General features: G+C 51.0%; 1 protein-coding gene across 1 annotated transcript in view; it reads right to left on the minus strand.

Moving 5' to 3' along the window:
* Positions 1-27,344, minus strand: part of LOC132383991 (dr1-associated corepressor-like) — a 36,561-nt gene that overhangs the window by 1,525 nt on the left and 7,692 nt on the right. The window contains exons 2-6 of the mRNA XM_059955239.1: positions 19,773-19,845; positions 13,765-13,858; positions 12,050-12,169; positions 7,954-8,050; positions 7,225-7,304 (exon numbers count right to left, since the gene is read on the minus strand). Coding sequence (XP_059811222.1) covers positions 7,225-7,304; positions 7,954-8,050; positions 12,050-12,169; positions 13,765-13,858; positions 19,773-19,845 — 464 coding nt within the window. The remainder of the gene's footprint in view (positions 1-7,224; positions 7,305-7,953; positions 8,051-12,049; positions 12,170-13,764; positions 13,859-19,772; positions 19,846-27,344) is intronic.

Below are 27,344 nucleotides of genomic sequence, written 5' to 3' on the forward strand. Positions count from 1 at the left end.
TACAGAAACCCCGAAAGCACACACTCAACGATTCAGGAACGGCTTCTTCCTCTCTGCCATCCGATTTCTGAATGAACATTGAACCCATGAACACTACCTCACTACCTTTTTAAATTTCTATTTTTGCATTACTTAGTTAATATATGTATACTTACTGTAGTGTTGGCGCGTGGCCAAGTGGTTAAGGTGTTCGTCTAGTGATCTGAAGGTCACTGGTTCGAGCCTCAGCTGAGGCGTTGCTCTGTGACGACACCGGTGCCAAGCTGCTTGGGTCCTAGTGCCCTTTCCTTGGCCAACATCGGTGGCGTGGAGAGGGGAGACTTGCAGCTTGGGCAACTGCCGGTCCTCCACAAAAAAAGACCTTGCCCAGACTTGCACCCTGGAAACTTTCCAAGGTGCAAATCCACGCTCTATCGTGACTAACGGAGGCCTACTACTACTTACTGTAATTGACAGGTTTTTCTATTCTATTACATTTTTTTCTACATTGCATTACTGCCATAAAGAACACATTTCATGACATAAGCTGGTGATATTAAACCTGACGCTGCCTGGTGTAGAGGGCGAGTGCTATCGTGAGCGGCCGGACAAACTTGGGTTGTTTTCTCCGGTGTGTCGGAGGCTGAGGGGAGATCTGACGGAGGTTTACAAGATGATGAGAGGCAGAGATAGAGTGGACAGGGAGTATCTGTTTCCCAGGGTTGGAATGACTAATACCAGAGGGAGTGCACTGAAGGTGAGGGGGGGGAATGTGAGGGGCACGTGTTTTTTTTTACACAGAGAGCGGTGGATGCCTGGTGTGGAGGTAGAGGCAAATACATTAGAGGTTTTTAAGAGACATTTGGATCGGCACATGGATGTGAGGAAGATGGAGGGAAATGGACAGGATGTAGGATGGGGGGGGTGATTGGTTTTCGGGGGTGTTTTTGATTTATTTTTCAGATGGTTTGCCACAACGATGTGGGCTGAGGGGCCTGTCCCTGTTCTATCTTCTGTATCAAAGGCAGAACATAACAGCCCAAACTGGCGGGAAAATGTGAGTGACGCAGTAGCCGAGCAGCCACCAGCGTTTCCGCTCCGACTGGACGGGTTTCTGTCGCAAATACCGAAGCTCTATAGAGAGAGTTCAGTGCCCCAAGCTACCGGGAGTTCACATCACCGATGAATATCTCCTCCCTGAGAAAGAAGGCACAGCAGCGCCTCCGCTTCCAGAGGAGATCGAGGCACACGAGGTTTGCGCCCAACCACCTCTAAACTGCATTTTACCACTTAAGTTAAAGTCTGTCCCGAGCCTTATAGGCTCATCAGGCCGGTGCTGATGCCGGTTTCCGTGGCGCGAAGCGACTGGGAGTACAAGACCTCCCCCTGGATAGGACGCCAGTCTATCGCGAGGTTAACCCCCAGCATTTTGCCGGTACCCACTTTCAGCTGGGTGGACCGGAGCAGTGTGTGGTTAAGTGCTTTGCTCAAGGACACAACACGTTGCCTCAGCTGGGGCTCGAACTCACGACCTTCAGATCGCCAGTCCAATGCCTTAACCACGTGGCCGAGCGGCACACGCATTTTACCAGAGCACCATGACAAGTTGCTTCTCCATCTGGTCCGGGAGCAGCCGAGCATCGGACCAGAAGTCCCTACAAAGGATGGTGAGAACGGCCGAGAGAATCATAGGGGTCTCCCTACCGTCCATTGGGGACATTTATCAGGAGCGCTGCGTACGCGGGGCCCTTAGTATTATCCAGGATCCCACCCGTCCATCCGGCATCCTCTCTGACTTTCTACCATCGGGCAGGAGACTCCGATGCATAAAGACAATGGTCAGGATGGGAAACAGTTTCTTCCCTCAGGCCGTCAGGCTTCTGAACTCCCTGCCGCATCGCATTCGAAGTGTCACCGGCTAATCTGTTCTGTACCTGACATATTTAATTTATGCACTTGTTTGTCTGTTTATTCATTTGTAGATTTTATCCTTACTTTCCTTAGTTTTTTGTGTGTTATGTGTACTACTGTGCTTTACACCCTGGTCCGGAGAAACGTTGTTTCGTTTGACAGTATACATGTATACAAAATGACAATAAACTTGAGTTGACTAAACTGCGCCCTCCTGGCAAAAGGCCGTACAGACCCGTTGGATCAGAGTGTTTACTTTCAAGGTCAGAATCCCACCCAAACAATCAATCCCAAGAAGCTTTACAACAGCAGCGAGCTCGATAGATGAGATTAGAACACAGTGCAGAGCAGGCCCTTCAGCCCACACCGTTGCTACTGTTATTCCTTTCTGCACCTTGTGGCGAAACCTTTGTCACAAAAAAAGCGTTTTTTTTAAACGAGGCGGAGTCGCTGGCTCGACGCTCGACCCAGCACGGATGGAGAGCGTGTGAGAGGAGCCGGCTGGGTTCGAACCCGGGGACCACTCACTTCGAAGTCTGGTGCCGATGCCACACCACCACCGGCTGGCTGCCACGTTGTACTGATTCCTTAAAACTACTCCAAGCTCAACCTAACCCCTCCCTCTCACGTAGGACTCCGTGCTTTTCTTTCACCCAGGTTACGTTGCAACTTTATAAAACTCTGGTCAGGCCACAGCGGGAGAATTGTGTCCCGTTCTGGTCAGCTCACCATAGGAAGGATGTTGGGGCTTTGGGGAGGGGACAGAAGAGGTTCATCAGGACGCTGCCTGGTGTAGAGGGCGTGGGCTATCGTGAGCGGCCGGACAAACTTGTGTTGTTTTCTCCGGACTGTCGGAGGCTGAGGGGAGATCTGACGGAGGTTTACAAGATGATGAGAGGCAGAGATAGAGTGGACAGGGAGTATCTGTTTCCCAGGGTTGAAATGACTAATACCAGAGGGCAGCATTGAAGGTGAGGGGGGGATGTGAGGGGTAAGTTTTTTTACTCAGAGAGTGGCGGATGCCTGGTATGGGGGTAGAGGCAAATACATTAGGGGCTTTTAAGAGACGTTTGGATCAGCACATGGATGTGAGGAAGATGGAGGGACGTGGACACGCTGTAGGTGAGAAGGATTAGTGTTTGGGTGTTTCTAGCTGGTTTGGCAAAACATTGTGGGCCGAATGGCCTGCTGTGCAGTACTCTTCTACGCTCTTAGGCTGCTCTGAAGGAGAATTCTGAAGTAATATCAGCAAACTGCCTTAGCAAAGGTAGGGCGTTTGATTTAAAACAACAGGAGAAAGTACAACTGAACCGAAGTAAAACGGTTAGGACATCGGTGGGGGAGAAAAGCGAAAGCTCACAGAAACATAGAAAACCTACAGCACAATACGGGCCCTTCGGCCCACAATGCTGTGCTAAACGTCCTTACCTCAGAAATTACCTGGGGTTACCCATAGCCCTCTATTTTTCTGAGCTCCACGTACCTATCCAGGAGTCTCTTAAAAGACCCTATCGTATCCGCCTCCACCACCGTCGCCGGCAGCCCATTCCACACACTCACCACTCTCTGTGTAAAAAACTTACCCCCTACACCACCTCTGTACCCCAGACACCTTAAAACTGTGCCTTTCCAGTGCTAGCCATTTCAGCCCTGGGAAAAAGCCTCTGACTATCCACACGATCAATGCCTCTCATCATCTTATACACCTCTATCAGGTCACCTCTCATCCTCCATCACTCCAAGGAGAAAAGGCCGAGTTCACTCAACGTATTCTCATAAGGCATGCTCCCCAATCCAGGCAACATCCTTGTAAATCTCCTCTGCACCCTTTCTATGGCTTCCACATCCTTCCTGTAGTGAGGCGACCAGAACTGAGCACAGTACTCCAAGTGGGGTCTGACCAGGGTCCGATATAGCTGCAACATTACCTCTCGGCTCTTAAACTCAATCCCACGGTTGATGAAGGCCAATACACCGCGTCCCTTCTTAACCACAGAGTCAACCTGCGCAGCAGCTTTGAGTGTCCTATGGACTCGGACCCCAAGATCCCTCTGATCCTCCACACTGCCAAGAGTCTTACCATTAATACAATATCCTGCCATCTTATTTGACCTACCAAAATGAACCACTTCACACTTGTCTGGGTTGATCTCCATCTGCCACTTCTCAGCCCAGTTTTGCATCCTATCAATGGTCACCGACTTCAACGCAAAATATAACCTGTCTACAAACATCTCTTTGCCTTCTGTGGGCAAGCCCATTTTGAACCACAAAGCAATGTCCCCTTGGATCCCACGCCTCCTTACTTTCTCAGTAAGCCTTGCATGGGGTACCTTATCAAGTGTCTTGCTGAAATCCATATACACTACATCTACTGTTCCTTCATCAATGTGTTTAGTCACATCTTCAAAAAATTCAATCGGGCTTGTAAAGCACAACCTGCCTTTGACAAAACCATGCTGACTATTCCTAATCATATTGTACATCTCCAAATGTTCATAAATCCTGCCTCTCAGGATCTTCTCCATCAACTTACCAACCACTGAAGTAAGACTCAGTGGTCTATAATTTCCTGGGCTATCTCTACTCCCTTTCTTGAATAAGGGAACAACATCTTCAACTCTCCAATCCTCCGGAACCTCTCCCGTCCCCATTGATGATGCAAAGACTGTTGCCAGAGGCACAGCAATCTCATCCTTCGACTCCCACAGTAGCCTGTGGTACATCCCGTCTGGTCCCAGTGACTTATCCAACTTGATGCTTTCCAAAAGCTCCAACACATCCTCTTCCTTAATATCTACATGCTCAGGCTTTTCAGTCTGCTGCAAGTCATCCCTACAATCACCAAGATCCTTTTCTGTAGTGAATACTGAAGCAAAGTATTCATTAAGTACCTCTGCTATCTCATCTGGTTCCATACACACTCTTTCCCACTGTCACACTTGATTGGTCCTATTCTCTCACATCTTATCCTCTTGCTCTTCACATACTTGTAGAATGCCTCAGGGTTTTCCTTAATCCTGTCCGCCAAGGCCTTCTCATGGCCCCTGCTGTCTCTCTTAATTTCATTCTTAAGCTCCTTTCTGCTAGCCTTTCAATCTTCTAGATCTCTATCATTACCTAGTTTATTGAACCTTTCGTAAGCTTTTATCTCCTTGACTAGATTTACAACACCCCATAGTTCCTGTACTATATCATCCTTTCCCTGTCTCATTAGAACGTACCTATGCAGAACTCCACGTATATATCTCCTGAACATTTGCTACATTTATGCCTTACATTTCCCTGAGAACATCCGTTCCCAATTTATGCTTCCAAGTTCCTGCCTGATAGCCTCATACTCCAGTTAAACACTTTCCTAACTTGTCTGCTCCTATCCCTCTCCAATTTTATGGAAAAGGGGACAGAATTGTGATCACTATCTCCAAAATGCTCACCCACTGAGAGACCTGACACCTGACCAGGTTCATTTCCCAATATCAGATCAAATACAGCCTCTCCTCTTGTAGGCTTATCCATATATTGTGTCAAGAAACCTTCCTGAACACACCTAACAAACCCCACTCCATCTAAACCACTCGCTCTAGGGAGATGCCAATCGATATTTGGCAAATTAAAATCTCCCACCACAACAACCCTGTTATTATTACACCTTTCCAGAATCTGGCTCCCCATCTGCTCATTGATGTCCCTGTTACTATTGGGTGGTCTATAAAAAATATTGACTCCTTCCTGTTTCTAATCTCCACCCACAGAGACTCTGCAGACAATCCCTCCATGATTTCCTCCTTTTCAGCAGCCTTAACCCTATCTCTGATCAACAGTACCATGCCCCCACCTCTTTTGCCTCCATCCCTATCCTTTCTGAAACATCTAAAGCTTGGCACTTGAAGGAACCATTCCTGCCCCTGAGCCATCCAAGTCTCTGTAACGTCCACAACATCGTAGCTCCAAGTACTGATCCACGCTCTAAACTCAGCCACTTCGTTTATAATACTCCTCACATTAAAACAGACACATCTCAAAGCATCGGTGTGAGCGGGTCCCTTCTCTATCACCTGCCTATCCACCCTCTCGCACTCTCCAAGCTTTCTCTGTTTGTGAGCCAACCGCCTCTTCCCCAGTCTCTTCAGTTCGGTTCTCACCCTCCCCCCAACAATTCTAGTTTAAACTCTCCCCAGTAGCCGTAGCAAACCTCCCCGTCAGGATATTGATCCCCCGGGATTCAAGTGCAACCCGTCCTTTTTGTACAGGTTACACCTGCCCCGAAAGAGGTCCCAATGATCCAGAAATCTGAATCCCTGCCCCCCTGCTCCAATCCCGCAACCATGCATTTATCCTCCACCTCAGTTTATTCCTATACTCACTGTCAAATGGTACAGACAGTATACTACCTTTGTGGTCCTGCTTCTCAACTTCCTCCCTAACTCCCTGTAGTCTGTTTTCAGGACCTCCTCCCTTTTCCTACCTACGTCATCGGTCCCAATATGCACCATGACCTCTAATTGTTCTCCTTCCCACTTCAAGATATCGTGGTGTTATTGAGGGTATTAGGGACAACCTGACAGGGTGTAAGGTGGTTTTGGCCACAAGAGATTACATTCTTGGAGAGAAGTGTTCCTGCAGAGTGGGAAAACTGTGATAGTTCGTAATGTCACATAGAAGAGAAAATCTGCAGATGCTGGAAATCCAAGCAACACACACAAAACGCTGGAGGAACTCAGCGGATGAGGCGGCATCTGTGGAAAAGAGTTAACGGTCGACGTTTCGGGCCGAGACCTTTCATCGGGAGTGGGAAGAATGATGAGAAGGTGGGGGGGGAGGGCAGTGGAAGAGACCTTGTGTAAGTGGGAGGGAAGAGTGCTTGGGTGTTTTGAGCGACTCTGAATTAGATAAATCAGTTTTATCTGTCAGGCCTGCATCGGACCGTAAAGTGGAATGCGCCATTTGCACCGTTGGCCAACGCAAGGAAGTGTTGGGGGCAGCGCGTGAGTTCCGCCATGCTCCCGGTGCCAACGAAGCACGCCCACAACTCACTAACCCTGCCCTCTGAACTGTGAGAGGAAACCCTCGCGGTCACAGAGAGAACGGGGGGGGGGGTGGGTGGGGGGAGTTGAACCTGAGATCGCTGACGTTACTGCGCCATCCCCAGCACCTTGTGCCCCCTCCCCACGTAATTCAATAGACTGGCGGCTGCTGCTCGCCCTCCCAGGGTAGAAACTGTTGGCGGGGAGGGGAATCTGCCAAGGTGGCATAGGCCTGGGACGGAGCCCAGGGCTCGCCTGGAAGTGAGGTGGGGAGGGGAGGGGCGGGCAGCTCGGGGCAACCACTCACCTCTGGATCTGGTCCCCGGCTTTGTCGACGCTGGAGCGGGAGGCTTCCTCCTCGTCCGTCTCGCTGTCCTCCGACTCGTCCTGTTGGGAGGGAGCAAGCAGAGGGGCTGGGCTGAGAGCGGGCCTGGTCTCTCCCCGTGGCGCTCCCGCATCGGAGTCGCAGGCCGCACACTGAGGGGCGGCATCGTACCACAGGGGACGTCACCTCCGCACTGCCTGCCAGCAAGTCACCGTAGCCGAGGCAGACTTATCCACCTTGGATCCAGGCCCTTCGGTCCAACTCGTCTGTGCTGGCCGCCCCTTGGCCTACTTCCCCAGCTGACCTGAGGCAAGGCAGTTGTGTTATGCTGGGGATCGGAGTTATGTGGGAGTAGGGGAGGGGGAAGGGGGACACAGTGTCCGTTCGACCTGCCTCCATTATTACTCCAGGAGCTTCTCCTTATGCATCCGTACCACTGGCCAGGAGGAGCCCTGACGCTGTACCAGACAAAGCCTTCAGTGTCCCGTGTTGGAGCCGACCGTACAGGACTGGCGCGGGTCATGTTGGACCGGACCACATCAGACTGGAAGGGGATTGGGCTGCGGGACGCCACGGGCGGACGCTCCCACAGGAGGGGCTGTACGGGTTGGAAATCGTGATCGACGCACCAAAAACCCCGGAGGGGAGGGAGCAGGTTAGGCCGCGTCTGTGGAGGGGGAAGGGAGGGGGGGGGGAGAAGCGACTGCTCACCTCCTGTTCCGATTCTGTGCTGGACTGCTTCTTGTCCTTCCCTTTCGCTCCGGACCCTCCGTTGGCGTTCCTGCGACCCATTCCGGGCTTCCGACCCCTGAAACGGCAGGGAGATGAGCCGACTGCACACCGCACTCCTTCCGATCACAATCACGGTCAGGTTTAACACCACCCACGCGTGTCGCAAAACTTGTTAACTTTGCGGCAGCAGTCAGAGAGAAAAAGAAACTGAATTACAGTAAATATATATGATACTTGCTGTAATTCAGATTATTTTACATAGTTAAACTAAATAAGTAGTGCAAAAAAGAGAAATTAAAATATAGTGGGGTAGTGTCCATTCAGAAATCCGATGGCAGAGGGGAAGAAGCTGTTCCTGAAGCATTGAGACTGTCCCTCCTCCCTGATGGTAGCAATGAGAAGGGGGCATGTCCTGGGTGACGGGGGGGGGGGGTCACGCTCCATGTAGAAGTCTTGGCTGGTTCCCGTGATGGAGCTGTCTAATTTCACAACTCTCTGCAGCTTACTTCGACGCTCCCCCCCCCCCCCACCCCACAGCGGACATCGGCCAGTCCCACCCACTTCAGCGCCCGGTTCTGTGGACTCAGGGCCTCTCACCGCCTGGGCCCAGCGCCGACCATAAGACAAAGGAGAAGATGTCGGCCATTCGGCCCATCGAGTCTGCTCCGCCATTTTCATCATCTGATCCAATCTCCCCTTTAGTCCCACTCCCCCGCCTTCTCACCATAACCTTTGATGCCCTGGCTACTCAGATACCTATCAATCTCTGCCTTAAATACACCCAATGACTTGCCTCCACTGCCACCCGTGGCAACAAATTCCATCGATTCACCACCCTCTGGCTACAAAATCTTTCTTTGCTTCTCTGTTCTGAATGGGCACCCTTCAAAACTTAAGTGATGCCCTCTCACACTAGACTCCCCTGCCATGGGAAACAACTTTGCCACATCCACTCTGTTCATGTCTTTCAACATTCAAAATATTTCTATGAGACCCCCCCCCATTCTTCTAAACTCCAAGGAGTATAGTCCAAGAGGGGTCAAACGTTCCTCGTATGTTAACCCTCTCATTCCCGGAATCATTCTAGTGAATCTTCTCTGAACCCTCTCCAATGTCAGCACATCCTTTCTTAAATAAGGAGCCCAAATCTGCACACAGTACTCCAAGTGAGGTCTTACCAGTGCCTTATAGAGCCTCAACGTCACAACCCTGCTCCTATACCATTCCTCTAGAAATGAATGCCAGCATTGCATTCGCCTTCTTCACCACCGACTCAACCTGGAGGTTAACCTTAAACCCGGTCAGCCAGTGAGGAGAAAAGGGAGGGTCCCCAATCCGGCGGGGCTCGCAGAACCAACGGGGGAGGACTGTGACATCGGGGCAGCGAGCTCTTGTTGTTACAGCGAAGGCCTCTCCCTCCCTCGACAGGGTGAGCGGGCCCATCTGCGGACTGTAGTTCGACTGGACTCAGTGGGGCCCCTGCTGCTCGTCGCCTGGTGCCCGGGGGGTGGGGGGGGGGGTGGCGGTGGATTGTAGCTTCGCCGGTGCAGCTGAGGGCGGGGGTTGATGCATTACTGTTGCTTGTGCGAAGAGAGGGGGTAGGTGTCGCCAACCCCCCCCCCCACCCGTTTTCTTCGTCTCGCGGATGTCTGTGAAGAGGACGAGTTTCAGGGTGCATAACTGTACCCCGAGATTAAATGTGCTTTGAAACCAAACGTTGTGGGGTGCTGCACTGGTGACCCCCTACCACACTCGCAGGTGGGTTATTTATTAATGAAAATTATGCATTTGGCTGTACGTTTCGATGTACACGCGATAAGATAAATCTGAATCTAGAAGGCTAAAGGCTGTAGGTATTTCTTTTCAAACAGATGTACCGTGGGGTGCATTCTGACTGGCTACATCACTGCCTGGGACGGGGGCTCCAGTGCATGGGCTCGAAAGGGGCCGCCGAGGGTTGTTGAGTCAGGCAGCTCCGTCATGGGCTCAAACCCCGTCCCCCACACCATCGAGGACATCCATCCCCCAGGACCCTCACCATCTGGGACACGCCTTCTTCTCATCACTACAGGAACAGAAGAGATTCTGCAGATGTTGGGGATCCAGAGTAACTGACACTAACGCACGCACAAAATGCCGGTGGGGGCTCAGCAGGTCAAGCAGCCTCTAAGCAGGGGGAATAAACCAGTCAATGTCTCGGGCCTGATGAAGGATCTCGACCCAGGGCGCCATCTCGGCTGAGCATTTTGTGCGTGTGTTACTCTGGATCCAGGGGGGTGGTACAGAATCCTGATGACTGGACGCTCTAGGCTTTCAGAACAGCTTCTGCCCCTCCAGTGCTGGATTCCTGGACGAGAAGCCGAGTCCGGTTTACTATCACTGGCACATGTTGTGGAATTAGTTGCTTTGAGAAGCAGGACACTGCAATATACACAAAAATAACGCTGAGTTATAGTAAAATACATAAAACGCTGAAGGGACAGCAGGTCAGACAGCATCTGTGGAACAGTCGAAGTTTCAGGCTGAGACCCTTGCAGGACTGGAGAGGAAGAGGGGAGATCAGAGTCAGAAGGTGGGGAGAAGGGAGGAAGAAGTACAAGGAGGCAGGCGATAGGGAGAGGGGGAGGAGCAGGAGGGTGAAGTAACGACTGGTGAAAGCGATGAGGGCCGGAAAAGGGGGTCTGATAGGAGCGGTCAGGAGGTCATGGAGGAAAAGGGAGGGGGAGGAGCACCAAAGGGAGGTGATGGGCTGGTGAGTAGATAAGGTGAGAGAGGGGGTGGGGGGGGCCATTAACAGAAGTTTGAGAAACCGATGTTCATGCCATCAGGTTGGAAGGCTACCCAGACAGAATATAAGGCGCTGCTTCTCCAACCTGAGTGTGGCCTCATCGCGGCAGCGGAGGAGGCCGTGGATGGACATATCGGAATGGGAAGTAGAATTGAAATGGGTGGGCACTGGGAGATCCGTTTTTTTCTGGCAGACGGAGCGAAGCGGTCCCCCAATCGACATCGGGCCTCACCGATATACGGGAGGCCGCACCGGGAGCACAGGTCACAGTCGACAACCCCCGACAGGCTCACAGGTGAAGTGTCGCCTCACCCGGAGGGACTGTTTGGGGCCCTGGATGGTAGTGAGGGAGGTGTTGTCGGAGCAGGTGTGGCACTTATTCCGCTTGCAAGGGTAAGTGCCGGGGGGGGGGGGGGGAGATCAGTGGGGAGGGACGAATGGAGAAGGGAGTCGCGCGGGGAGCGACCCCTGTGGAAACCGGGAAGCGGGAGGGGTGGGAAGACGTGGTGGGTGGGATCCCGCTGGAGATGGCGGAAGTCACGGAGGATTACGGGCTGGACGCGGAGGCCGGTGGGGTGCAAGAGGAACCCAATCCCGGGTAGGGTGGCAGGAGGAGGGAGGGGGGGAGGGCAGGCGTGCGCGAGGCAGAAGAGAGCAGCGGCGGGGGGTGGAGGGAGGGAGGCCCTTTCCTTCGGAGGAGGTGGACACCTCGGCTGTTCCGGAAGGGAAAGCCTCACCCCGATCGCAGGCAGCACGAGGGCGAGGTTGTGTTCGTGGCCTGGCTCGGCGGGCGTTCAGAAGCCTGATGGTGGTGGGGAAGGAGCTTGTCTTAGGAACTGGAGCGTGTGTCTTCGGGCTCCTGCACCTCCTCTCTGATGGCAGGAATGAGAAGTCCTGTATGGCGAGGGGAGAGGCTGTACCGGGTTTGGGGGTGGGGGGGGTTTGCAAAGGGGCCTTTTTGCCACTGTTGCTGCTCTGGCTGAGCATCATGGGTAAGCTATGTTGGCGCAGTGACGTGTGGCCACCCCCCAGCACACTGGGTCGCGTTGGTTGTTAACACTAACAACACATTTCACCCTGGGTCTTGATGCACACTTCATTCAGAAATTTATATCTGAACAGTGGGACATCTACTCACAAACGGATGGGGGGGTGGGTGGAGGTAAATGGAACGTGGGAGGGAACCTCCCAGGCTGCTGCTCACCCTAAGCCAAGGAACAACTCTGCAAGGGGGGGGGGGGGGGGCAAGCCCTTTTAAGCCCGCGCCCCCAGTCGGGTGGGACTCACCTGCGGGGCACCTTGTCCCCTACCATGTGGACGTCCTCGTTCTCGCCCTGCATGTCGGGCACGGTAGCCACTAGGTCCTTGAGGAAGTCGAACTGCTGCTCCAGCTCGATGCACTGCTTCCTGCCGGGAGAAATCGGGCCGAGACGTCAGCGCGGAGACAACCCCCCCCCCCCCCCATCGCTGGACTCCATACTGCCGCCACCTTCACCTCCCCACCCCAACTCCTACTGGTCGGTGCAGATCTTGTCTGGGTGGGAGGCGGGTGTCACTGGCCAGCCCGTCATTCATTGGCTGCTGTGCCAGGTCAATCAGAGTGTACAGGAGGGTCTGATTGGCTAAAGATGGCCAATTTCCTTCCTACTTGGGTGCTTACAAATTAACTGAACTCGAACTCCCCTTCTGGGTTGGAATTCGAACCCTCTGTCCCTGAAGCAACTGCCCAACCACGTTATCCTCTCCCCTTCCTTCCATGCTCAGGGCACAAGACTTAGGCTGTTATGAAGGGCTCTGAGGGGCTGAAGGGTGCGGGGTAGCCCCCTCCTTTGTGAGAATCACAAGATCACTGTTGAGTCAGTTCAGGAGGCCCAGGAAATGAGAGGGAGACGTTTGGAATGTCTTGACCCCTCCGGCGATATAAAGCTACTGGAAACCGCCATTGTCTCTTGGAGATGGACTTGTGTATTACAATACTGTTCTACGTGGAAGCCCTCAGGCAAAGTGGGCTGGTTGGTGGAGGGATTGCGTCACCCCAACCTGATTGACATCTGAGACCCTGTGAGTCAGGATAAAAGAGGGTCTGTGGGAACAGCCCTTCAGACGCACCAGAAGAAATGCTAGTTATCCCGTAATAGCGGAAGCCGATGGGAGGAGGCCACGTGCGTTCGGTTCCATTTGCCACGGAACCGGTGGCTTTTACCACGGAAGAACAGCTTTTAGCTAACAACGGGGAAACCAACTCCCAACGACTCTCGAAGGATTGATATCATAAAAGGACTGGGCAAGTTTTAACCCGTCTTTCTCTCAAACCAAAACGCTGCAGCTTGAACGAACTAACAGTGACTTTTATATTTCCATCGGACAATACATTATCCCCTAGACAATGATAGAGCTATTTCTTATTGATTATTATTATAAGTGCGCTTTTAGATTTAGTATTGACGACGTATATTATCTGTATGTTTGCATTGATATTATTTTAGTGTATCTTTATCAATAAATACTGTTAAAAATAGTACCATCAGACTTCAACGGACCTCTCTACCTTTGCTGGTAAGTGACCCAGTTACGGGGTACGTAACAAGGCGGAGAATTAGGCCATTCAGCCCATCAAGTCTGCTCTGCTATTCCATCATGGCTGACTTATTATCCCTCTCAACCGTATTCTCCTACCTTCTCCCCGATTAATCAAGAACCTATCAACCTCTGCTTTAAATTTATCCAATGACTAGGCCTCCACAGCCATCTGTGTCAATGAATTCCCTAGACTCACCAGTCTCTGGCTAAAGAAATTGCTCCTCATCTCTTTTCCAAAGGGGCATCCCTCTATTCTGTGGCTGTGCCCCCAATCCCAGCCTCCCTCTCGACAGGAATCATCCTCTACATGGGCCTTTCAAAACGAGGGAGAGGTGCGAGAGGAGTCCAATGAGAAGCCGAGTGGGCGGGAGGGGTTGGGGGGGAGCCAGGCCGAACGGGAAACGCGTGGGCCGCCTACTTACAGGTGTGACGTGGTCATGGTCTTGGCGTTGCGTGACTGGGTCACGTGGCAGGCCTTCGTCAGGAGGGAGTCCAGGAACAGTTCCAGCGCCCGAGCTGAGTGGCATGTTAAGGAAATCCGCTCGACGCTCTGGCTCCCTGCTCGAGGGAGCTCCCGGCACCGCCGGATATTCTGGCATCACCGACCTCCCGAACGGCCTCCCACCGCCCGCCACTCCGTCCTGTGCCCCCGTCTGGAGCTGAAAAGCTGTGGTCTGTTGGGAAGCATTCTTTGTGTGCGTCTCCCACGCCCCCCCAGAGTGAGAGGAGGCCAGCTCTATTCACTACCCGAGCACCATGACAAAGACCGAGGAACCACACATATCGCTCCATTCCGCCCCTGAAGGACCTCAATCACAGTTATACATCAGGGTAATGGCCCTTCAGCCCAGCTGGTCAGTGCTGCCCCATTTGCCTGTTTCAGGCCCATACGCCTCTACACTTGCCTATCCGTCTGCAGTACTGTGCCAAAGTCTTCGGCACATCTATGTAGCTAAAGTGCCCAAACTTTCGCACGGGATCGCACTCATCAACGTGGAGCGGAGAGCCACTTTGTAAATCTGGCGGGGGCAAAGGGTGTTGGGAATGGTGAGGGTGGAGCGCCGCGGGAGGGGCGTGGGACAGGTGGCAGAGGAGTGGTGCGGGTGCAGCCACAGCCAGCCCTGAGACACCAGGCGAGGTCATTTGATTCCAAACGATTGGTTTATTGACCGTTACAGAATGTCTCTCCGCTCCCTCCCCTTTTCCCAACCACGATTCCTCTCTCCCTGCCCCCTTCCCACTCTCAGTCCTCGACAGAGAACCAGGCTTATCACTCTCAAATGTCATGAAATTTGTGGCAGCAGGACAGTGCAATACATAAAATTACCACAGTACTGTGCACCCTAGCTATACACAGGTCCACAAGACTTGCACAGTAGTGTATCTGTCGGGTTCATGCACCTGCTCAGCAGCTGAAGGCGTGGAGGTGTGAGGCGCTCCTTCCCTCCGGTGGCCTGCAGGTCACCCTTGGGCGAGGTGTAGCCCCTGCTTAGCCCCCCCCCCCCGCCCCGATCAGGGTCACCGTGGGAGCAGCCGGTGCCTGTCACAAGCGAGGCAGACAATCTCTGACGAGTACCGACAACGACCGTCAATGGCAAACGACTTCTGTAGAAAAATTTGCCAACAACAACCACGGTCATGGAAAGAGCATGCTTGCCCACGTCTCACAACACGGTACAGAACGAAAGGACCTGCCCAGCGCCTTCTTCTGGCAGCGTGTTCTGGGGGTGGGGGGGGGGGGGTGAAAAGTTCTTCAGGTTGCGAGTAAATCTCTCCCCTCCTAAACCTGTGCCCCCCCAATGCTTGAATCCCCAAGCCATGGGGAAGAAACCGTATGAGACCCCATCTTTGATTTTATACACCTCTTTCTCCCACACTCCATCTCAGGAGAAAGGTGCCAAGCTGTCTAAATCTCTCTCAGGCCCGGCGACGTCCTCGTAGGCCTCTCCTGCCCAATTTCCAACCAAATGGCATCGTCCCCACAGCAGGGTGACCAAAACTGAGCACGACGGCCCAAACGCGGCCTCGACGTCTCGTGCACCCGCGCAGGACGTTAGAGGGGCCAGTGGAAGCACGTCCGTGCCGAACTTTTGCGGTGAATCAGATTTGGCCGATGGAGTCCAAGTTGAGTTGTTCCCCGAACTTGGCAATCCATCCGCAAGTGTTTCATTGCCGTATGAGGAGACATCATCAGTGCGCTGGTCACAGGTGGTGTCCCCCCCCCCAAATGCTTGAACTTCAGACACTTATTGGCATGTGGCAAAGCTAATGTCGCAGTAGTTATGGGGGATTTCAACGTGCAGGTGAACTGGGAGAATCAGTTTGGTGCTGGACCACAGGATAGGGAGTTTGTAGAGTGCCTAAGGGATGCATTCTTGGAACAGCTTGTACGAGAGCCAACCAGGGACAAGACTATTCTGGATTTAGTGTTATGTAATGAACAGGATTTGATAAGCAATCTCGCAGTAAAGGAGCCATTAGGAGGTAGTGATCAGAATATGATAAGCTTTTATCTGCAATTTGAGAAGGATAAGGGCAGCTCGGAGGTGTCAGTGTTGCAGTTGAACAGGGGAAACTATGGAGCCATGAGGGAGGAGCTGGCCAAAGTTGACTGGACGGATAGCCTAGCAGAAAAGACAGTGGAACAGCAATGGCAGGTATTCTTGGGAATAATGCACAAGGTACAAAATCAGTTCATCCCCCAGAGAAGGAAGGATTCAAAGGGGGGAGAGGGGCCACAGTGGTTGACAAAGGAAGTCAGAGATTGCATAGCAGTAAAAAAAAAAGGAAATGTGATAGAGCTAAGGTGAGTGGGAGGACAGATGATTGGGAAGCTTTTAAGGGACAACAGAACTTAACTAAAAAGACAATACGGGGAGAAAAAAATGAGGTACGAATGCAAGCTAGCCAGGAATATAAAGGAAGATAGCAAAAGCTTTTTTAGGTATGTGAAGAGAAAGAAGATAGTTAAGAACAATGTTGGGCCCTTGAAGAATGAATTGGGTGAAATTATTATGGGAAACAGAGAAATGGCAGAAGAATTTAATGAGTACTTTAGATCTGTTTTCACTAAGGAAGACAAAAGCAATCTCCCAGATGTATGGATGGGCCAAGGACATAGAGTAACAGAGGAAATGAAACAGATTGACATTCGGAAGGAAATGGTGATGAGAAGACTGATGGGACTGAAGGCTGACAAATCCCCAGGTCCAGATGGTCTGCATCCTAGGGTACTAAAGGAGGTGACCCTGGAAATTGGAGAATGGCTAATGTTATCCCACTTTTTAAAAAAGGAGGGAGGGAGAAAACAGAGAACTATCGACCTGTCAGCCTGACCGTTGCTGGGAAATGTGCTAGAGTCCATTATTAAGGATGAAATAGTGGCATATCTAGATAGCAGTGTTAGGATTGGGCCGAGCCAGCACAGATTTACCAAGGGTAAATCATGCTTGACTAATCTGTTGGAGTTTTTCGAGGATGTATGCAGGAAGTTAGACGGGGGAGATCCAGTGGATGTAGTGTACCTCGATTTTCAGAAGGCCCCACATAGAAGATTGGTGGGTAAAATCAAAGCTCAGGGCATCGGGGGGGAAGGCATTGACATGGATAGAAAACTGGTTGGCAGATAGAAAGCAAAGGGTAGCGGTGAATGGGTGTTTCTCGGAATGGCAGGTGGTGACTAGTGGGGTGCCATAGGGCTCGGTATTGGGACCCCAGCTGTTTACCATTTACGTTAACGATTTGGATGAAGGCATTGAGAATAACATCAGCAAGTTTGCTGATGATACTAAGCTGGGTGGCAGTGTGACATGTGATGAGGATGTTACGAGAATTCAGGGTGACTTGGATAGGCTGGGTGAGTGGGCAGATACTTGGCAGATGGCGCTTAATGTGAATAAGTGTGAGGTTATCCACTTTGGGAGTAAGAACAGGAAGGCAGATTATTATCTGAATGGTGTAGAGTTGGGTAAGGGAGAAATACAAAGAGATCTAGGAGTCCTTGTTCATCAGTCACTGAAGGTGAATGAGCAAGTGCAGCAGGCAGTGAAGAAGGCTAATGGAATGTTGGCCTTTATTACAAAGGGAATTGAGTACAAGAGCAAGGAAATCCTCTTGCATTTGTATAGAGCCCTGGTGAGACCACACCTGGAGTATTGTGTACAGTTTTGGTCTCCAGGGTTAAGGAAGGACATCCTGGCTGTAGAGGAAGTGCAGTGTAGATTCACGAGGTCTGGACTGTCTTACGCAGAAAGGTTAGAGAGACTGGGCTTGTACACGCTGGAATTAAGGAGATTGAGAGGGGATCTGATTGAAACATACAAGATTATTAAGGGATTGGACAAGATAGAGGCAGGAAGTATGTTCCGTATGCTGGGAGAGTCCGGTACCAGAGGGCATGGTTTGAGAGTAAGGGGTGGGTCATTTAGGACAGAGTTAAGGAGAAACTTCTTCTCTGGAATGCACTGCCTCGGAAGGTAGTGGAGGCCAATTCTCTGGATGCTTTCAAGAAGGAGCTAGATAGGTATCTTATGGATAGGGGAATCAAGGGATATGGGGACAAGGCAGGAAAAGGGTATTGATAGTGATTGATCAGCCACGATCTCAAAATGGCGGTGCAGGCTCAAAGGGCCGAATGGTCTACTTCTGTGCCTATTGTCTATTGTCTTATTGATTGGTCATCATTACGTAGACTTAGTTTTGAAGTAGGGAGAGGCCTCATTGCTGAATGGCTGTGTGGTGAACTCAGTGCATTGTGGTCCAGAAATTTGTCTGCGTTGGCTTAAAAAATGCGTGTCCATCTGTTTACAGAATTATTCACAGAAAACCACGGTTCTAGAGATTCTCTTGCACCCCACCTGCTCGCTCGCGTCATGATGCCCAGTCAAGTTTGTGGCCCTCTCGGCCTTCATGGGTAGAGACGAGGGGGAGCTGGCCAAGCTGTTGGACAGCCAGTTCACGTTCCTGGATCCTTGCGGGTAGATTGCTCCCAGTTCGGAAGTCAAACTGGAAACATGCGAAGGCGGAGTAAAAAAAAAAGCTAACGGCAAGATTCTTGGCAGTGTGGGGGGAAAACAGAGGGAGGTCGGTGGTCGACGTCCTTCTAAGTTGACTGGGAGGTTGCGAGTGCGTGGGGGGGGGGGGCGAGTTCAGTTCAAGAGCTGCAAGGGTGACGCTGCGTCTCCGTTAAAAACCCTGGCCAGACCACCCTTGGGAGTACTGTGCTCAGTTTTGAAGCCCTTCACTATCAGAAAGATGTGGAAGCTTCAGAAGGCGAAAGGACTTACCAGAATGCTGCCTGGATTTCAGGCGACTTGATAGAGGTGTATAAGATGATAAGAGCCACAGACTCTTTCCTCAGGTCGAAAATCCTAATTTAAAGATGATTGGAGGGAAGTGCAGGGGGGGGGGGGGAATGTCAGAGGTAATATATATATATATATATTTTTAAACACAGAGTGCATGGAACAGCCCTCTGGAGCAGATATATTTGATAGCCACATGGATGAAATAACAATGAAGGGGTATGGGGGGGGGGGCGGGGAAGGGTTAGATTGAAGCTGGATTAGGTTGAAGGGTTGGCACAACATCGGGAGTTGAAGGGACTGTTCTGTTCTGTGTTGAACCGTTTTGATTTCCAATAGAGAACCTCGTTTTAATATTGGTCGTTACCAATCCAGACGAAGCGGAATCATCACTTTAGATGCTACTAGGCCACCTAGGTTGTCTCTAAATTACCAGCGAAGGCTTCCGGATTACAAGCCGGGGGGGGGGGGGGCGTTATATGGGAGGCAGGGTTTAAGGGTTGGCACAACATTGTGGGCCGAAGGGCCTGTACCGTGCTGTACTACTCTATGTTCTATAAAACAAACATGAAAGAACTCGACTTAACAAATGTGACAATGGTAGCACATCAATGTGGGACACTTGCTCACAAAAGGTATTAAGGGATGAAGGTTTTATGGCGCAGACTGGCTACAGTCTGAGTGAAAGGATAGAATGGGTCAGGTGGGCCATACGGCCCTGTTTGCTGGAATCTGTGCCGCCTGTGGCAATGAATTCTGCCGATTCACCAGCCTCTGGGTAAAGAAATCCCCCCATCGCTTTGCATTCTGAGGCTGTGCCCTCTGGTCCTACACTCCCTGACGCTGGGAAACATCCTCTCCACTGCAAAAAGTATTAAGGGATGGGGTTTGATGGCAGAGACTGGCTAGAGAGAAGGGTAGAACAGGGCAGATGGGCTGACTGGCCTTTTCTGCAGGAGTCTTTGGATGACCGCAAGACATTGGATCAGAATTACACCATTCGGCCCATCGGGTGTCACTGGGACAATTAGATCCAGGAGATCGGAGAGGAATTCTCAGAACCATGGCTCAAGCAGCCCTTTCTCCCCACCCCATGGGGCTCGTCAGGGACGGCTTCCGAAGGATACAGATTATCACCGGGACAGCGGCGGCCACCTTCCCGATCTCTTCGTCCGTCTGCATGATCTTCTTTATCCTGGCCTACGACAGGAACAGAGTGGACAAACAGGGTCAGTGCAATCGAGGGACACAAGGAGGCTCCGTGGACGCTGGAAGTGTGGAGCGACAGCACTGACAGACTCAATCAGAGTCCCGATGAAGGGCCTTGGCCAAAAGCTTCTGACTCTTTATCCCCCTCCACAGATCATCACTGCTTGCTGATGGAGGGGAACAAAGAGTCGGCCAGAATAAATGCCCTTTAACCATTCCCCATTCTGGCTCCCTTCTCCTCCTCACCTGCCCACCTCTTCTCTCTGGTGCCCCTCCTCTTTCCCTTTCTCCCATTGCCCACCCTCCTCTCCTATCAGATTCCTCCTTCTTCAGCCCTTTACTGTTTCCACCCATCACCTGCCAGCCTCTGCCCGAAACGTCCACTCTTTATTCCTGTCCAGGGATGCTGCCTGACCTGCCGGGCTCCCCCGGCATTCTGGGCACGTCGCTGTGCTCCTTGCTGTCCGACCCCTCGCAGGGAAGCTGTCACAGCTTCAGAGAGGGCACAGGAGAGGCTCACCAGGATGCTACTGGGATCAGGGGGCGAGTGCCGGGGGAGAGGGTGCAACAACTCGGAGCAGCGGAGACTGAGGGAGGGCCCGGTGGGGGGGACTCCTAAACCTTTTTACGTCGTGGACCAATACCATTAAGCAAGGTTGTGAGAAGAGGTTTAAAAGATTATGAAGCACATACAGTCGGCCCTCCTTATCCACGAGGGATTGTTCCGGGACCCCCCCCCCCCCCCCCCCCCGCGGATACCAAAATACGCGGATGCTCAAGTCCCTTATTTAACCTGTCTCAGTGCGGTGGACATTAGGACCCAGCGGAACCCCGGACTTTATTTAACATGCTCAGTGCAGTGGTCTTTAGGACCCAACGGAACCCCGGACTTTATTTAACATGCTCAGTGCAATGGACTTTAGGACCCAGCGGAACCCCGGACTTTATTTAACCCAGGGGTCGGCAACCTGCGGCTCCCCGTAGTTTGTTAGTTTTTGAAATTACAATTAGCCACCGTTCCGGCTAAGGGAGATAGCCTACGGGGGTTTGTGAGTATGGGTCTTTTGGAGCATCCGCGCCCACGGGGACGGGTTGAGGGAGGCTTTAAATCAAGGCTGCTTAGTTCGAATAAAGTTACCTTTGACTGCAGTGTCTTTATTTTAGCGCTGCATGTAGCGCTACACCGCTACAACGTGTTTTTTATCGCTATTAATATACATCACCACTGCCAATGCCTGACACCCGCCAGTGCGCGCTTTCTTTTAATTCTTCGATCCAAGGTAGGCTAACTATGGAGTAACCTTCAACCCAACGTCTTTTTTTCGGAGTTCAAAATGTTTTTGTTGCATGCAGAAATGTAATTTCGTTTTCTCTGCAGGAGTTCATCAATTTCATAAATGCAACACATTATAGTTTGTTTATACATAGCATAAAGGCAAAAAAAAACCATTGCATGCAGTGTTATTTCATTTTAAATGTCAAACGGGTTTTGTGGCTCCCACTGTTTTCTTTTCTGTGGGAAATAAGTCCATATTGGCTCTTTCAGTGGTAAACGTTGCCGACCCCTGATTTAACCTGTCCCAGTGTGGTGGGCTTTAGGACCCAGCGGAACCCCGGACTTTATTTAACCTGTCTCAATACGGTGGACTTTAGGACTCAGCGGAACTCCGGACTTTATTTAACATGCTCTGTGCAGTGGACTTTAGGACCCAGCGGAACCCCGGACTTTATTTAACATGCTCTGTGCGGTGGACATTAGGACCCAGCGGAACCCTGGACTTTATTTAACCTGTCTCAGTGCGGTGGACATCAGGACCTGGCGGAACCCCAGACCTTATTTAACCTGTCTCAGTGCGGTGGACTTTAGGACCCAGCGGAACCCCGGACTTTATTTAACCTGTCTCAGTGCGGTGGACTTTAGGACCCAGCGGAACCCCGGACTTTATTTAACCTGTCTCAGTGTGGTGGACTTTAGGACCCAGCGGAACCCCGGACTTTATTTAACATGCTCTGTGCGGTGGACATTAGGACCTGGCGACGCAGCTCTGAAAGTAATCACAATCGCGATTGAAAATAAAGTGCAAGTAATAAAGCGATCAGAAAGAGGTGAGATGCCATCGGTCACTGGAAAAGTGTTAGGCTACTGTTGGTCAACGATCGGAACAATTTTAATGGAGCATGTGAAAGGCCCCTCCCTGATGAAAGCTACAATTATCACTGAGCAACGCAGTAAATTATTGAAATACATACGTTTCTTAAGTGTTTTATATGCTTAGAAAGGTAAAATATATACTATATACTAAGACAAACCTTTGTCTAACTGACGCTAAATAATACCGGATGTACCTGTTCCGAATTCAAATCCGACTTAAAGACGGACTCAGGAACAGAACTCCTTCATAACCTGGGGGCTGCCTGTACTTTTAAATCATCTCTACATTACTTATAGTACCTAATACAATGTAAATAGTTGTTATACTGTATTGTTTAGGGAATAATGACAAGAAAAAAGTCTCTACATGCTCAAACAACGAGTGCTGGAGAGAGAACTTCCGGGTTTTCCCGATCCGCAGTTGGCTGAATCCGCGCATGTGGAACCCGCGGATAAGGAGGGCCGACTGTACAAAGAAAAGTTAGCCAGCGTCTTTTCTCCCCGGCACGAGGAGGCAGGTTAAAAGGGGATTTATACGAACGGCGGGGTCTTGGAATGCACTTCACGGGGCAACGAAGGAGGCAGATATGAGAGGTGCTCAGGCACACGAATGCGCAGGATGTCTAGGCGGAAGGGATTAGTTTGGTCGGGCATTTAACGACAAACTTAGCGAGTTCAGTACCAGACAGCGGGCTGAAGGGCCCGTTTCTGTGCCGTACCACTCCATGGTCCACCCCAGCTGCAAACCACTGATCTCTTACTCAGAGTTAACATCACTCAACCGTACCTGTGTACACCACCAACGAGACATTCCTCCGTTCCAAGGTGCACAACACCTCACACACAGAACACGTAAATTACACAAATTAATACGGTGCACTTAGGATCCAAGTCGAAAAGAAAACAGTTTAAGCTACGGGCGCTTCACGATGGCGGCAGGGAGTTCAGTCAGTTCAGCTCAGTCGTCTTGCGGCCCAGGGGAGAAGCTGCTTCCCATCCTGACAGGTCCTGTGCCTCCTGCCTGATGGCAGGGGGTTAGAAAGATGGCTGGAAGGCCACGAGGGATCACTGGTAACGCTGAGGACCCTGCCTACGCAGCGCGCCTGATAAATATCTCGAACGGGCGGAGGAGAGACCCCAATGATCTCAGTAGTCCTCACAACCCCCTGCAGGGACCAGCGGTCGGACGAGCCAATGATCGAGGCGATTCTGAGACTCTCCGCCTTGGGAAGGACAAACTGGCCATTCCTCCTTCTCTACCTTCTGGGAGGAGATAGGATGCCAGACTGAAGGACACCTTCTTCCCCCCTGCTGTCAGACTCCAGAGGCCTCTCGCAGCCCTTTCCCAGTGGTACCATCTCGAATTCGGACTCTTTCTGGACTTCGGGTGAGTGCAGACGAACCATTCCCCCCCCCCCCCGCCCCCGAGCGTTAAGTGCACCAAGTTCCTGGGAGTTCACAACACGGACGACCTCACCTGGTCCCTCCCTGAACAAGGCAGCACAGCAGCGCCTCCACTTCCTGAAGAGACTGAGGGAAGCGAGGCTCCCCCCCACCCCCATCTTAACTGAACCGCACAGGAGCACCGTTGAGAACGTCCTGACAAGTTGCATCTCCATCTGGTCCGGGAGGAGCCGAGCATCGGACCAGAAGTCCCTACAAAGGACTGTGAGAACGGCCGAGAGGATCACAGGGGTCTCCCTACTGTACATCGGGGATGTTTATCAGGAGCACTGTGTACGCAGGGCCCTTAGTATTATCCAGGATCCCACCCGTCCATCCGGCATCCTCTCTGACTTTCTACCATCGGGCAGGAGACTCCGATGCATGAAGACAAGAACGGTCAGGGTGGGAAACAGTTTCTTCCCTCAGGCCGTCAGGCTTCTGAACTCCCTGACGCATTATATTTGAAATGTCACTGGCTAATCTGTTCCGTACCCTACAATACTTAACTTATGCCTTTCACTTTTCATTTGGAGATTTAATTCTAACTTTCCCAAGTTATTCTGCGTTACGTGTACTACTGTGCTTTACACTCCGATTCGGAGAAACGTCGTTTTGTATGACGGTGTATATGTATATAGTTAAATGACAATAAACTTGACTCGTAATTGTTTCTGTCTCATTTACTTCGTTACTGTCACGTTGACACAGGGATTCATGGACCACTTGACTGGTCCATGCCTTAGAAAAGGTTGGGAACCCCTGCCCTGGTCCATTTTTCGCTCGCTTGGATTTACAATTAAAATGCACACTCAGTGGCCGCTTGATTAGGTACATCAGCACGTTAACGCAAATATCTAATCAACCAATCACGATGAGCCAACTCAATGCGTGAAACGCACAACACGCTGGAGGTCGGGCAGCATCCGTGGAAACGAGCGGTCAACTTTTCGGGCCGAGACCCTTTGTCAGGGGAGGGGGCAGGGGCCCTACAAAGAAGGTGGGGGGGGAGGGTGGAAGGTGCCAGGTGAAAAACCAATCAGAGGAAAGATCAAGGGGTGGGGGAGGGGAAGCAGGGAAAGGACGGCAGGGAAGGTGAAGAAGGAATGTAAGGGGAAAGCACTATGTGGTAGGAGGCGGAACCATGAGAGAGGTGATAGGCAGCTGGAGGAGGCAGAGGGAAACTCGGATGGGGGAGGAACACCGTCTCGATCAGCTATATCTGTGTATGGTTTGAATGATGATTAAACTTGATCTGGTTTGATTCGAGAACGGCTGGACTGGTTCAAGCTGACAGTGACTCAAATAACTACACGTTACAACAGCGGTGTGCAGAAGAGCATCTCTGGACACACAACAAGTGGACGGGCTACAGCTGCAGAAGACCCAGACTTACACCAGGGGCCACCTTAAGAGGTGTCTAACACGGTGGCTACCTGGTCTAGTTCCATTACTGGATTCAATAGTGAATTTTCTCCGAGGTACGACAATGACAAGAGCTAAAAGTAAAATACAAGCTGAAATAGGTAAAGAACAATGTGGTTTTGTGAAAAACAAAGGTACAAGAAACATGATATCGATGTTAAGGATACTATCAGAACGAGCTATTCAAGTGCAATAAGACTAGTTTGTTTTATCGACTACACAAAAGCATTCGATAAAGTGATCCACAGAAAGTTATTTGAAATATTACAGGAAATTCTAGACCTAGATTCGAAAGACCACCACCTAATCAGAAATCTGTACTGGGAACAAACTGCCGCTGTAAGAATAGATGGAGAGCGAGTCACTTTATGAAATCAGGAGAGGCATTAGACAAGGGTGTGTTTTCTTCCCTGATTTGTTTAATGAGTGCAGGGAAACTATATTACAAAAAGTAAGAGACATCTTGGAAATCAGAGTTGGCGGTGAAAGCATCAATAGTTTCAGATACGCAGGTGACACTGTGTTAACTGCAAGTACGGAGGAAGAACTGCAAAACTTAATCGATACAGTTGTTGAAGAAAGAGCAAAAAATGGGTCTATCAATTGCAAAAAGACAGAATGTACAGTGATATCTAAAAAGGAGAATCCTGTCTGCAGGCTGAGAATAAACGGGGAAGACATAAAACAAGTACGGAACTCTTGCTACTTAGGAAGCTGGGTGACATCAGGTGGCAGGTGCGACATGGGCATCAAAGTAGAATAGGGATGGCAAAAGACACCTTTATGAGAATGAAGGGTATACTGACCAACACTAAACCGGGCATGACAACCCGCCTCAGAACACTGAAATGTTACGTTTATCCAGTTATGATGATCAGAATGTTGGACAATACCGAGCAACGTGAGGAACCGAATTGAAGCAGCAGAGATGAGGCTTTTGAGGAGGATGCAAAGAATATCATGGACGAAACGAGCATCTAACGAGGATGTCATGAACAGAGCGGGCACAAAAAGAGAAATAGTGTATGAGATCGTGAAAAGGCAACGTCATTGGGCACGTGATTAGGAAAGAGGAGTTAGGATGCACGGTGATTATGGGAAAGACTGAAGGGAAGAAAGCAAGAGAAAGGCAAAGACAAATGATGTTGGAGACAGCAGCCAGAGAACTGGAAATGAATACCAATGAATTGATCCACTTGACTCGGAACATGGCAGTCAAAGCTCAAACTGGATACGGCTCCTGATGATGGTGACGACAACAATGCCCCTGCTGATCAAGTGGACACAGTGAGCATTGCTTATCGTTGGCTACTGTCTTCACTCTGTTTCCTCGGTGTAATCTCAGTGCATTGCCTGTCCTTGCCAGCTCGTGGGGCTGCTGCTACAGGACTTCCCTGCCCTATCAACCTCCGTTTCAAACAGGCCCCGTGACTTGGACTCCGCAGCCACATGGGGCAAGGAATTCCACAAATTCACATCCCCCCCCCCCCCCCCCGCTAAAGAAATTCCTCCTCATCCCCGTTCCAAATGGACATTCGCCCGTGCCCTCTGGTCCTAGACTCTCCCGCTACTGGAAATACCTGCTCCGCGTCTACTCTATCGAAGGCCTTTCAATATTTAATTGGTCTCAATGAAACAACCCCCTCATTCTTCTGCCCCGCAAAGTACAAAGCTGAGGCACGCGGGGGCAGTGGGCTGTCAGCTCCGAGGACTCCAGGGGCAGGGGCAGAACCAAAGAGGGTTTAGGAGTAAACGTATGAAGACTGTCTGATAGCTTTGGGCCTGTACTCACTGGAGTTTAGAAGAATGAGAGGAAATCTCACTGAAACTCATCGAACTAGAAAAGGACTAGTTAGACTGGATGTGGAGAGGATGTTTCCAAAAGTGGGGGAGCCTAGGCGCTCAGGGCATAGCCTCAGAATAAACAAAATGCCCCTTTAGAACAGAGATGAGGAGGAATTTCTTTAGCCAGAGGGTGGGGAATGCGTTGCACTCATTGCCACAGTCGGCTGTGCAGGGCATGTCATTGGGTGTATTTAAAACGGAGGTTGATAGGTTCTTGATTAGTCAGGGCATCAAAGGTTATGGGGAGAAGGGAAGGGAGTGGAGTTGAGAGGGGTAATGAATCCGTGATGGAATGTTAGAGTAGACACGATGGGCTGAACGGCCTCATTCTGCTCCGAAATCTTACACCCAGACTACCCGTGTTCCAGAAATTCAGCCCACCGAGCCCCCTGACCCCCACCCTCGACCTGCAGGAAGCAGGAAATTCAGTTGCACCAAAGCTGCCCCGATAAATCAGTCAACACAGTAAGAGACCCCACCCACCCCAGACATTCTCTCCTCCTCCCCCACTTCTCACCACCAGGGCTTTTTCACACCTGGCCCCTCCAGGTAGGCAGAAGATACACATCTGAAAGCATGTACCGCCAGGCTCGCATTACAGCTTTTACCCTGCTTTTAGAAGGCT

Source organism: Hypanus sabinus, chromosome 31 (assembly GCF_030144855.1).
Source record: "Hypanus sabinus isolate sHypSab1 chromosome 31, sHypSab1.hap1, whole genome shotgun sequence".
Lineage (NCBI taxonomy): Eukaryota > Metazoa > Chordata > Chondrichthyes > Myliobatiformes > Dasyatidae > Hypanus > Hypanus sabinus.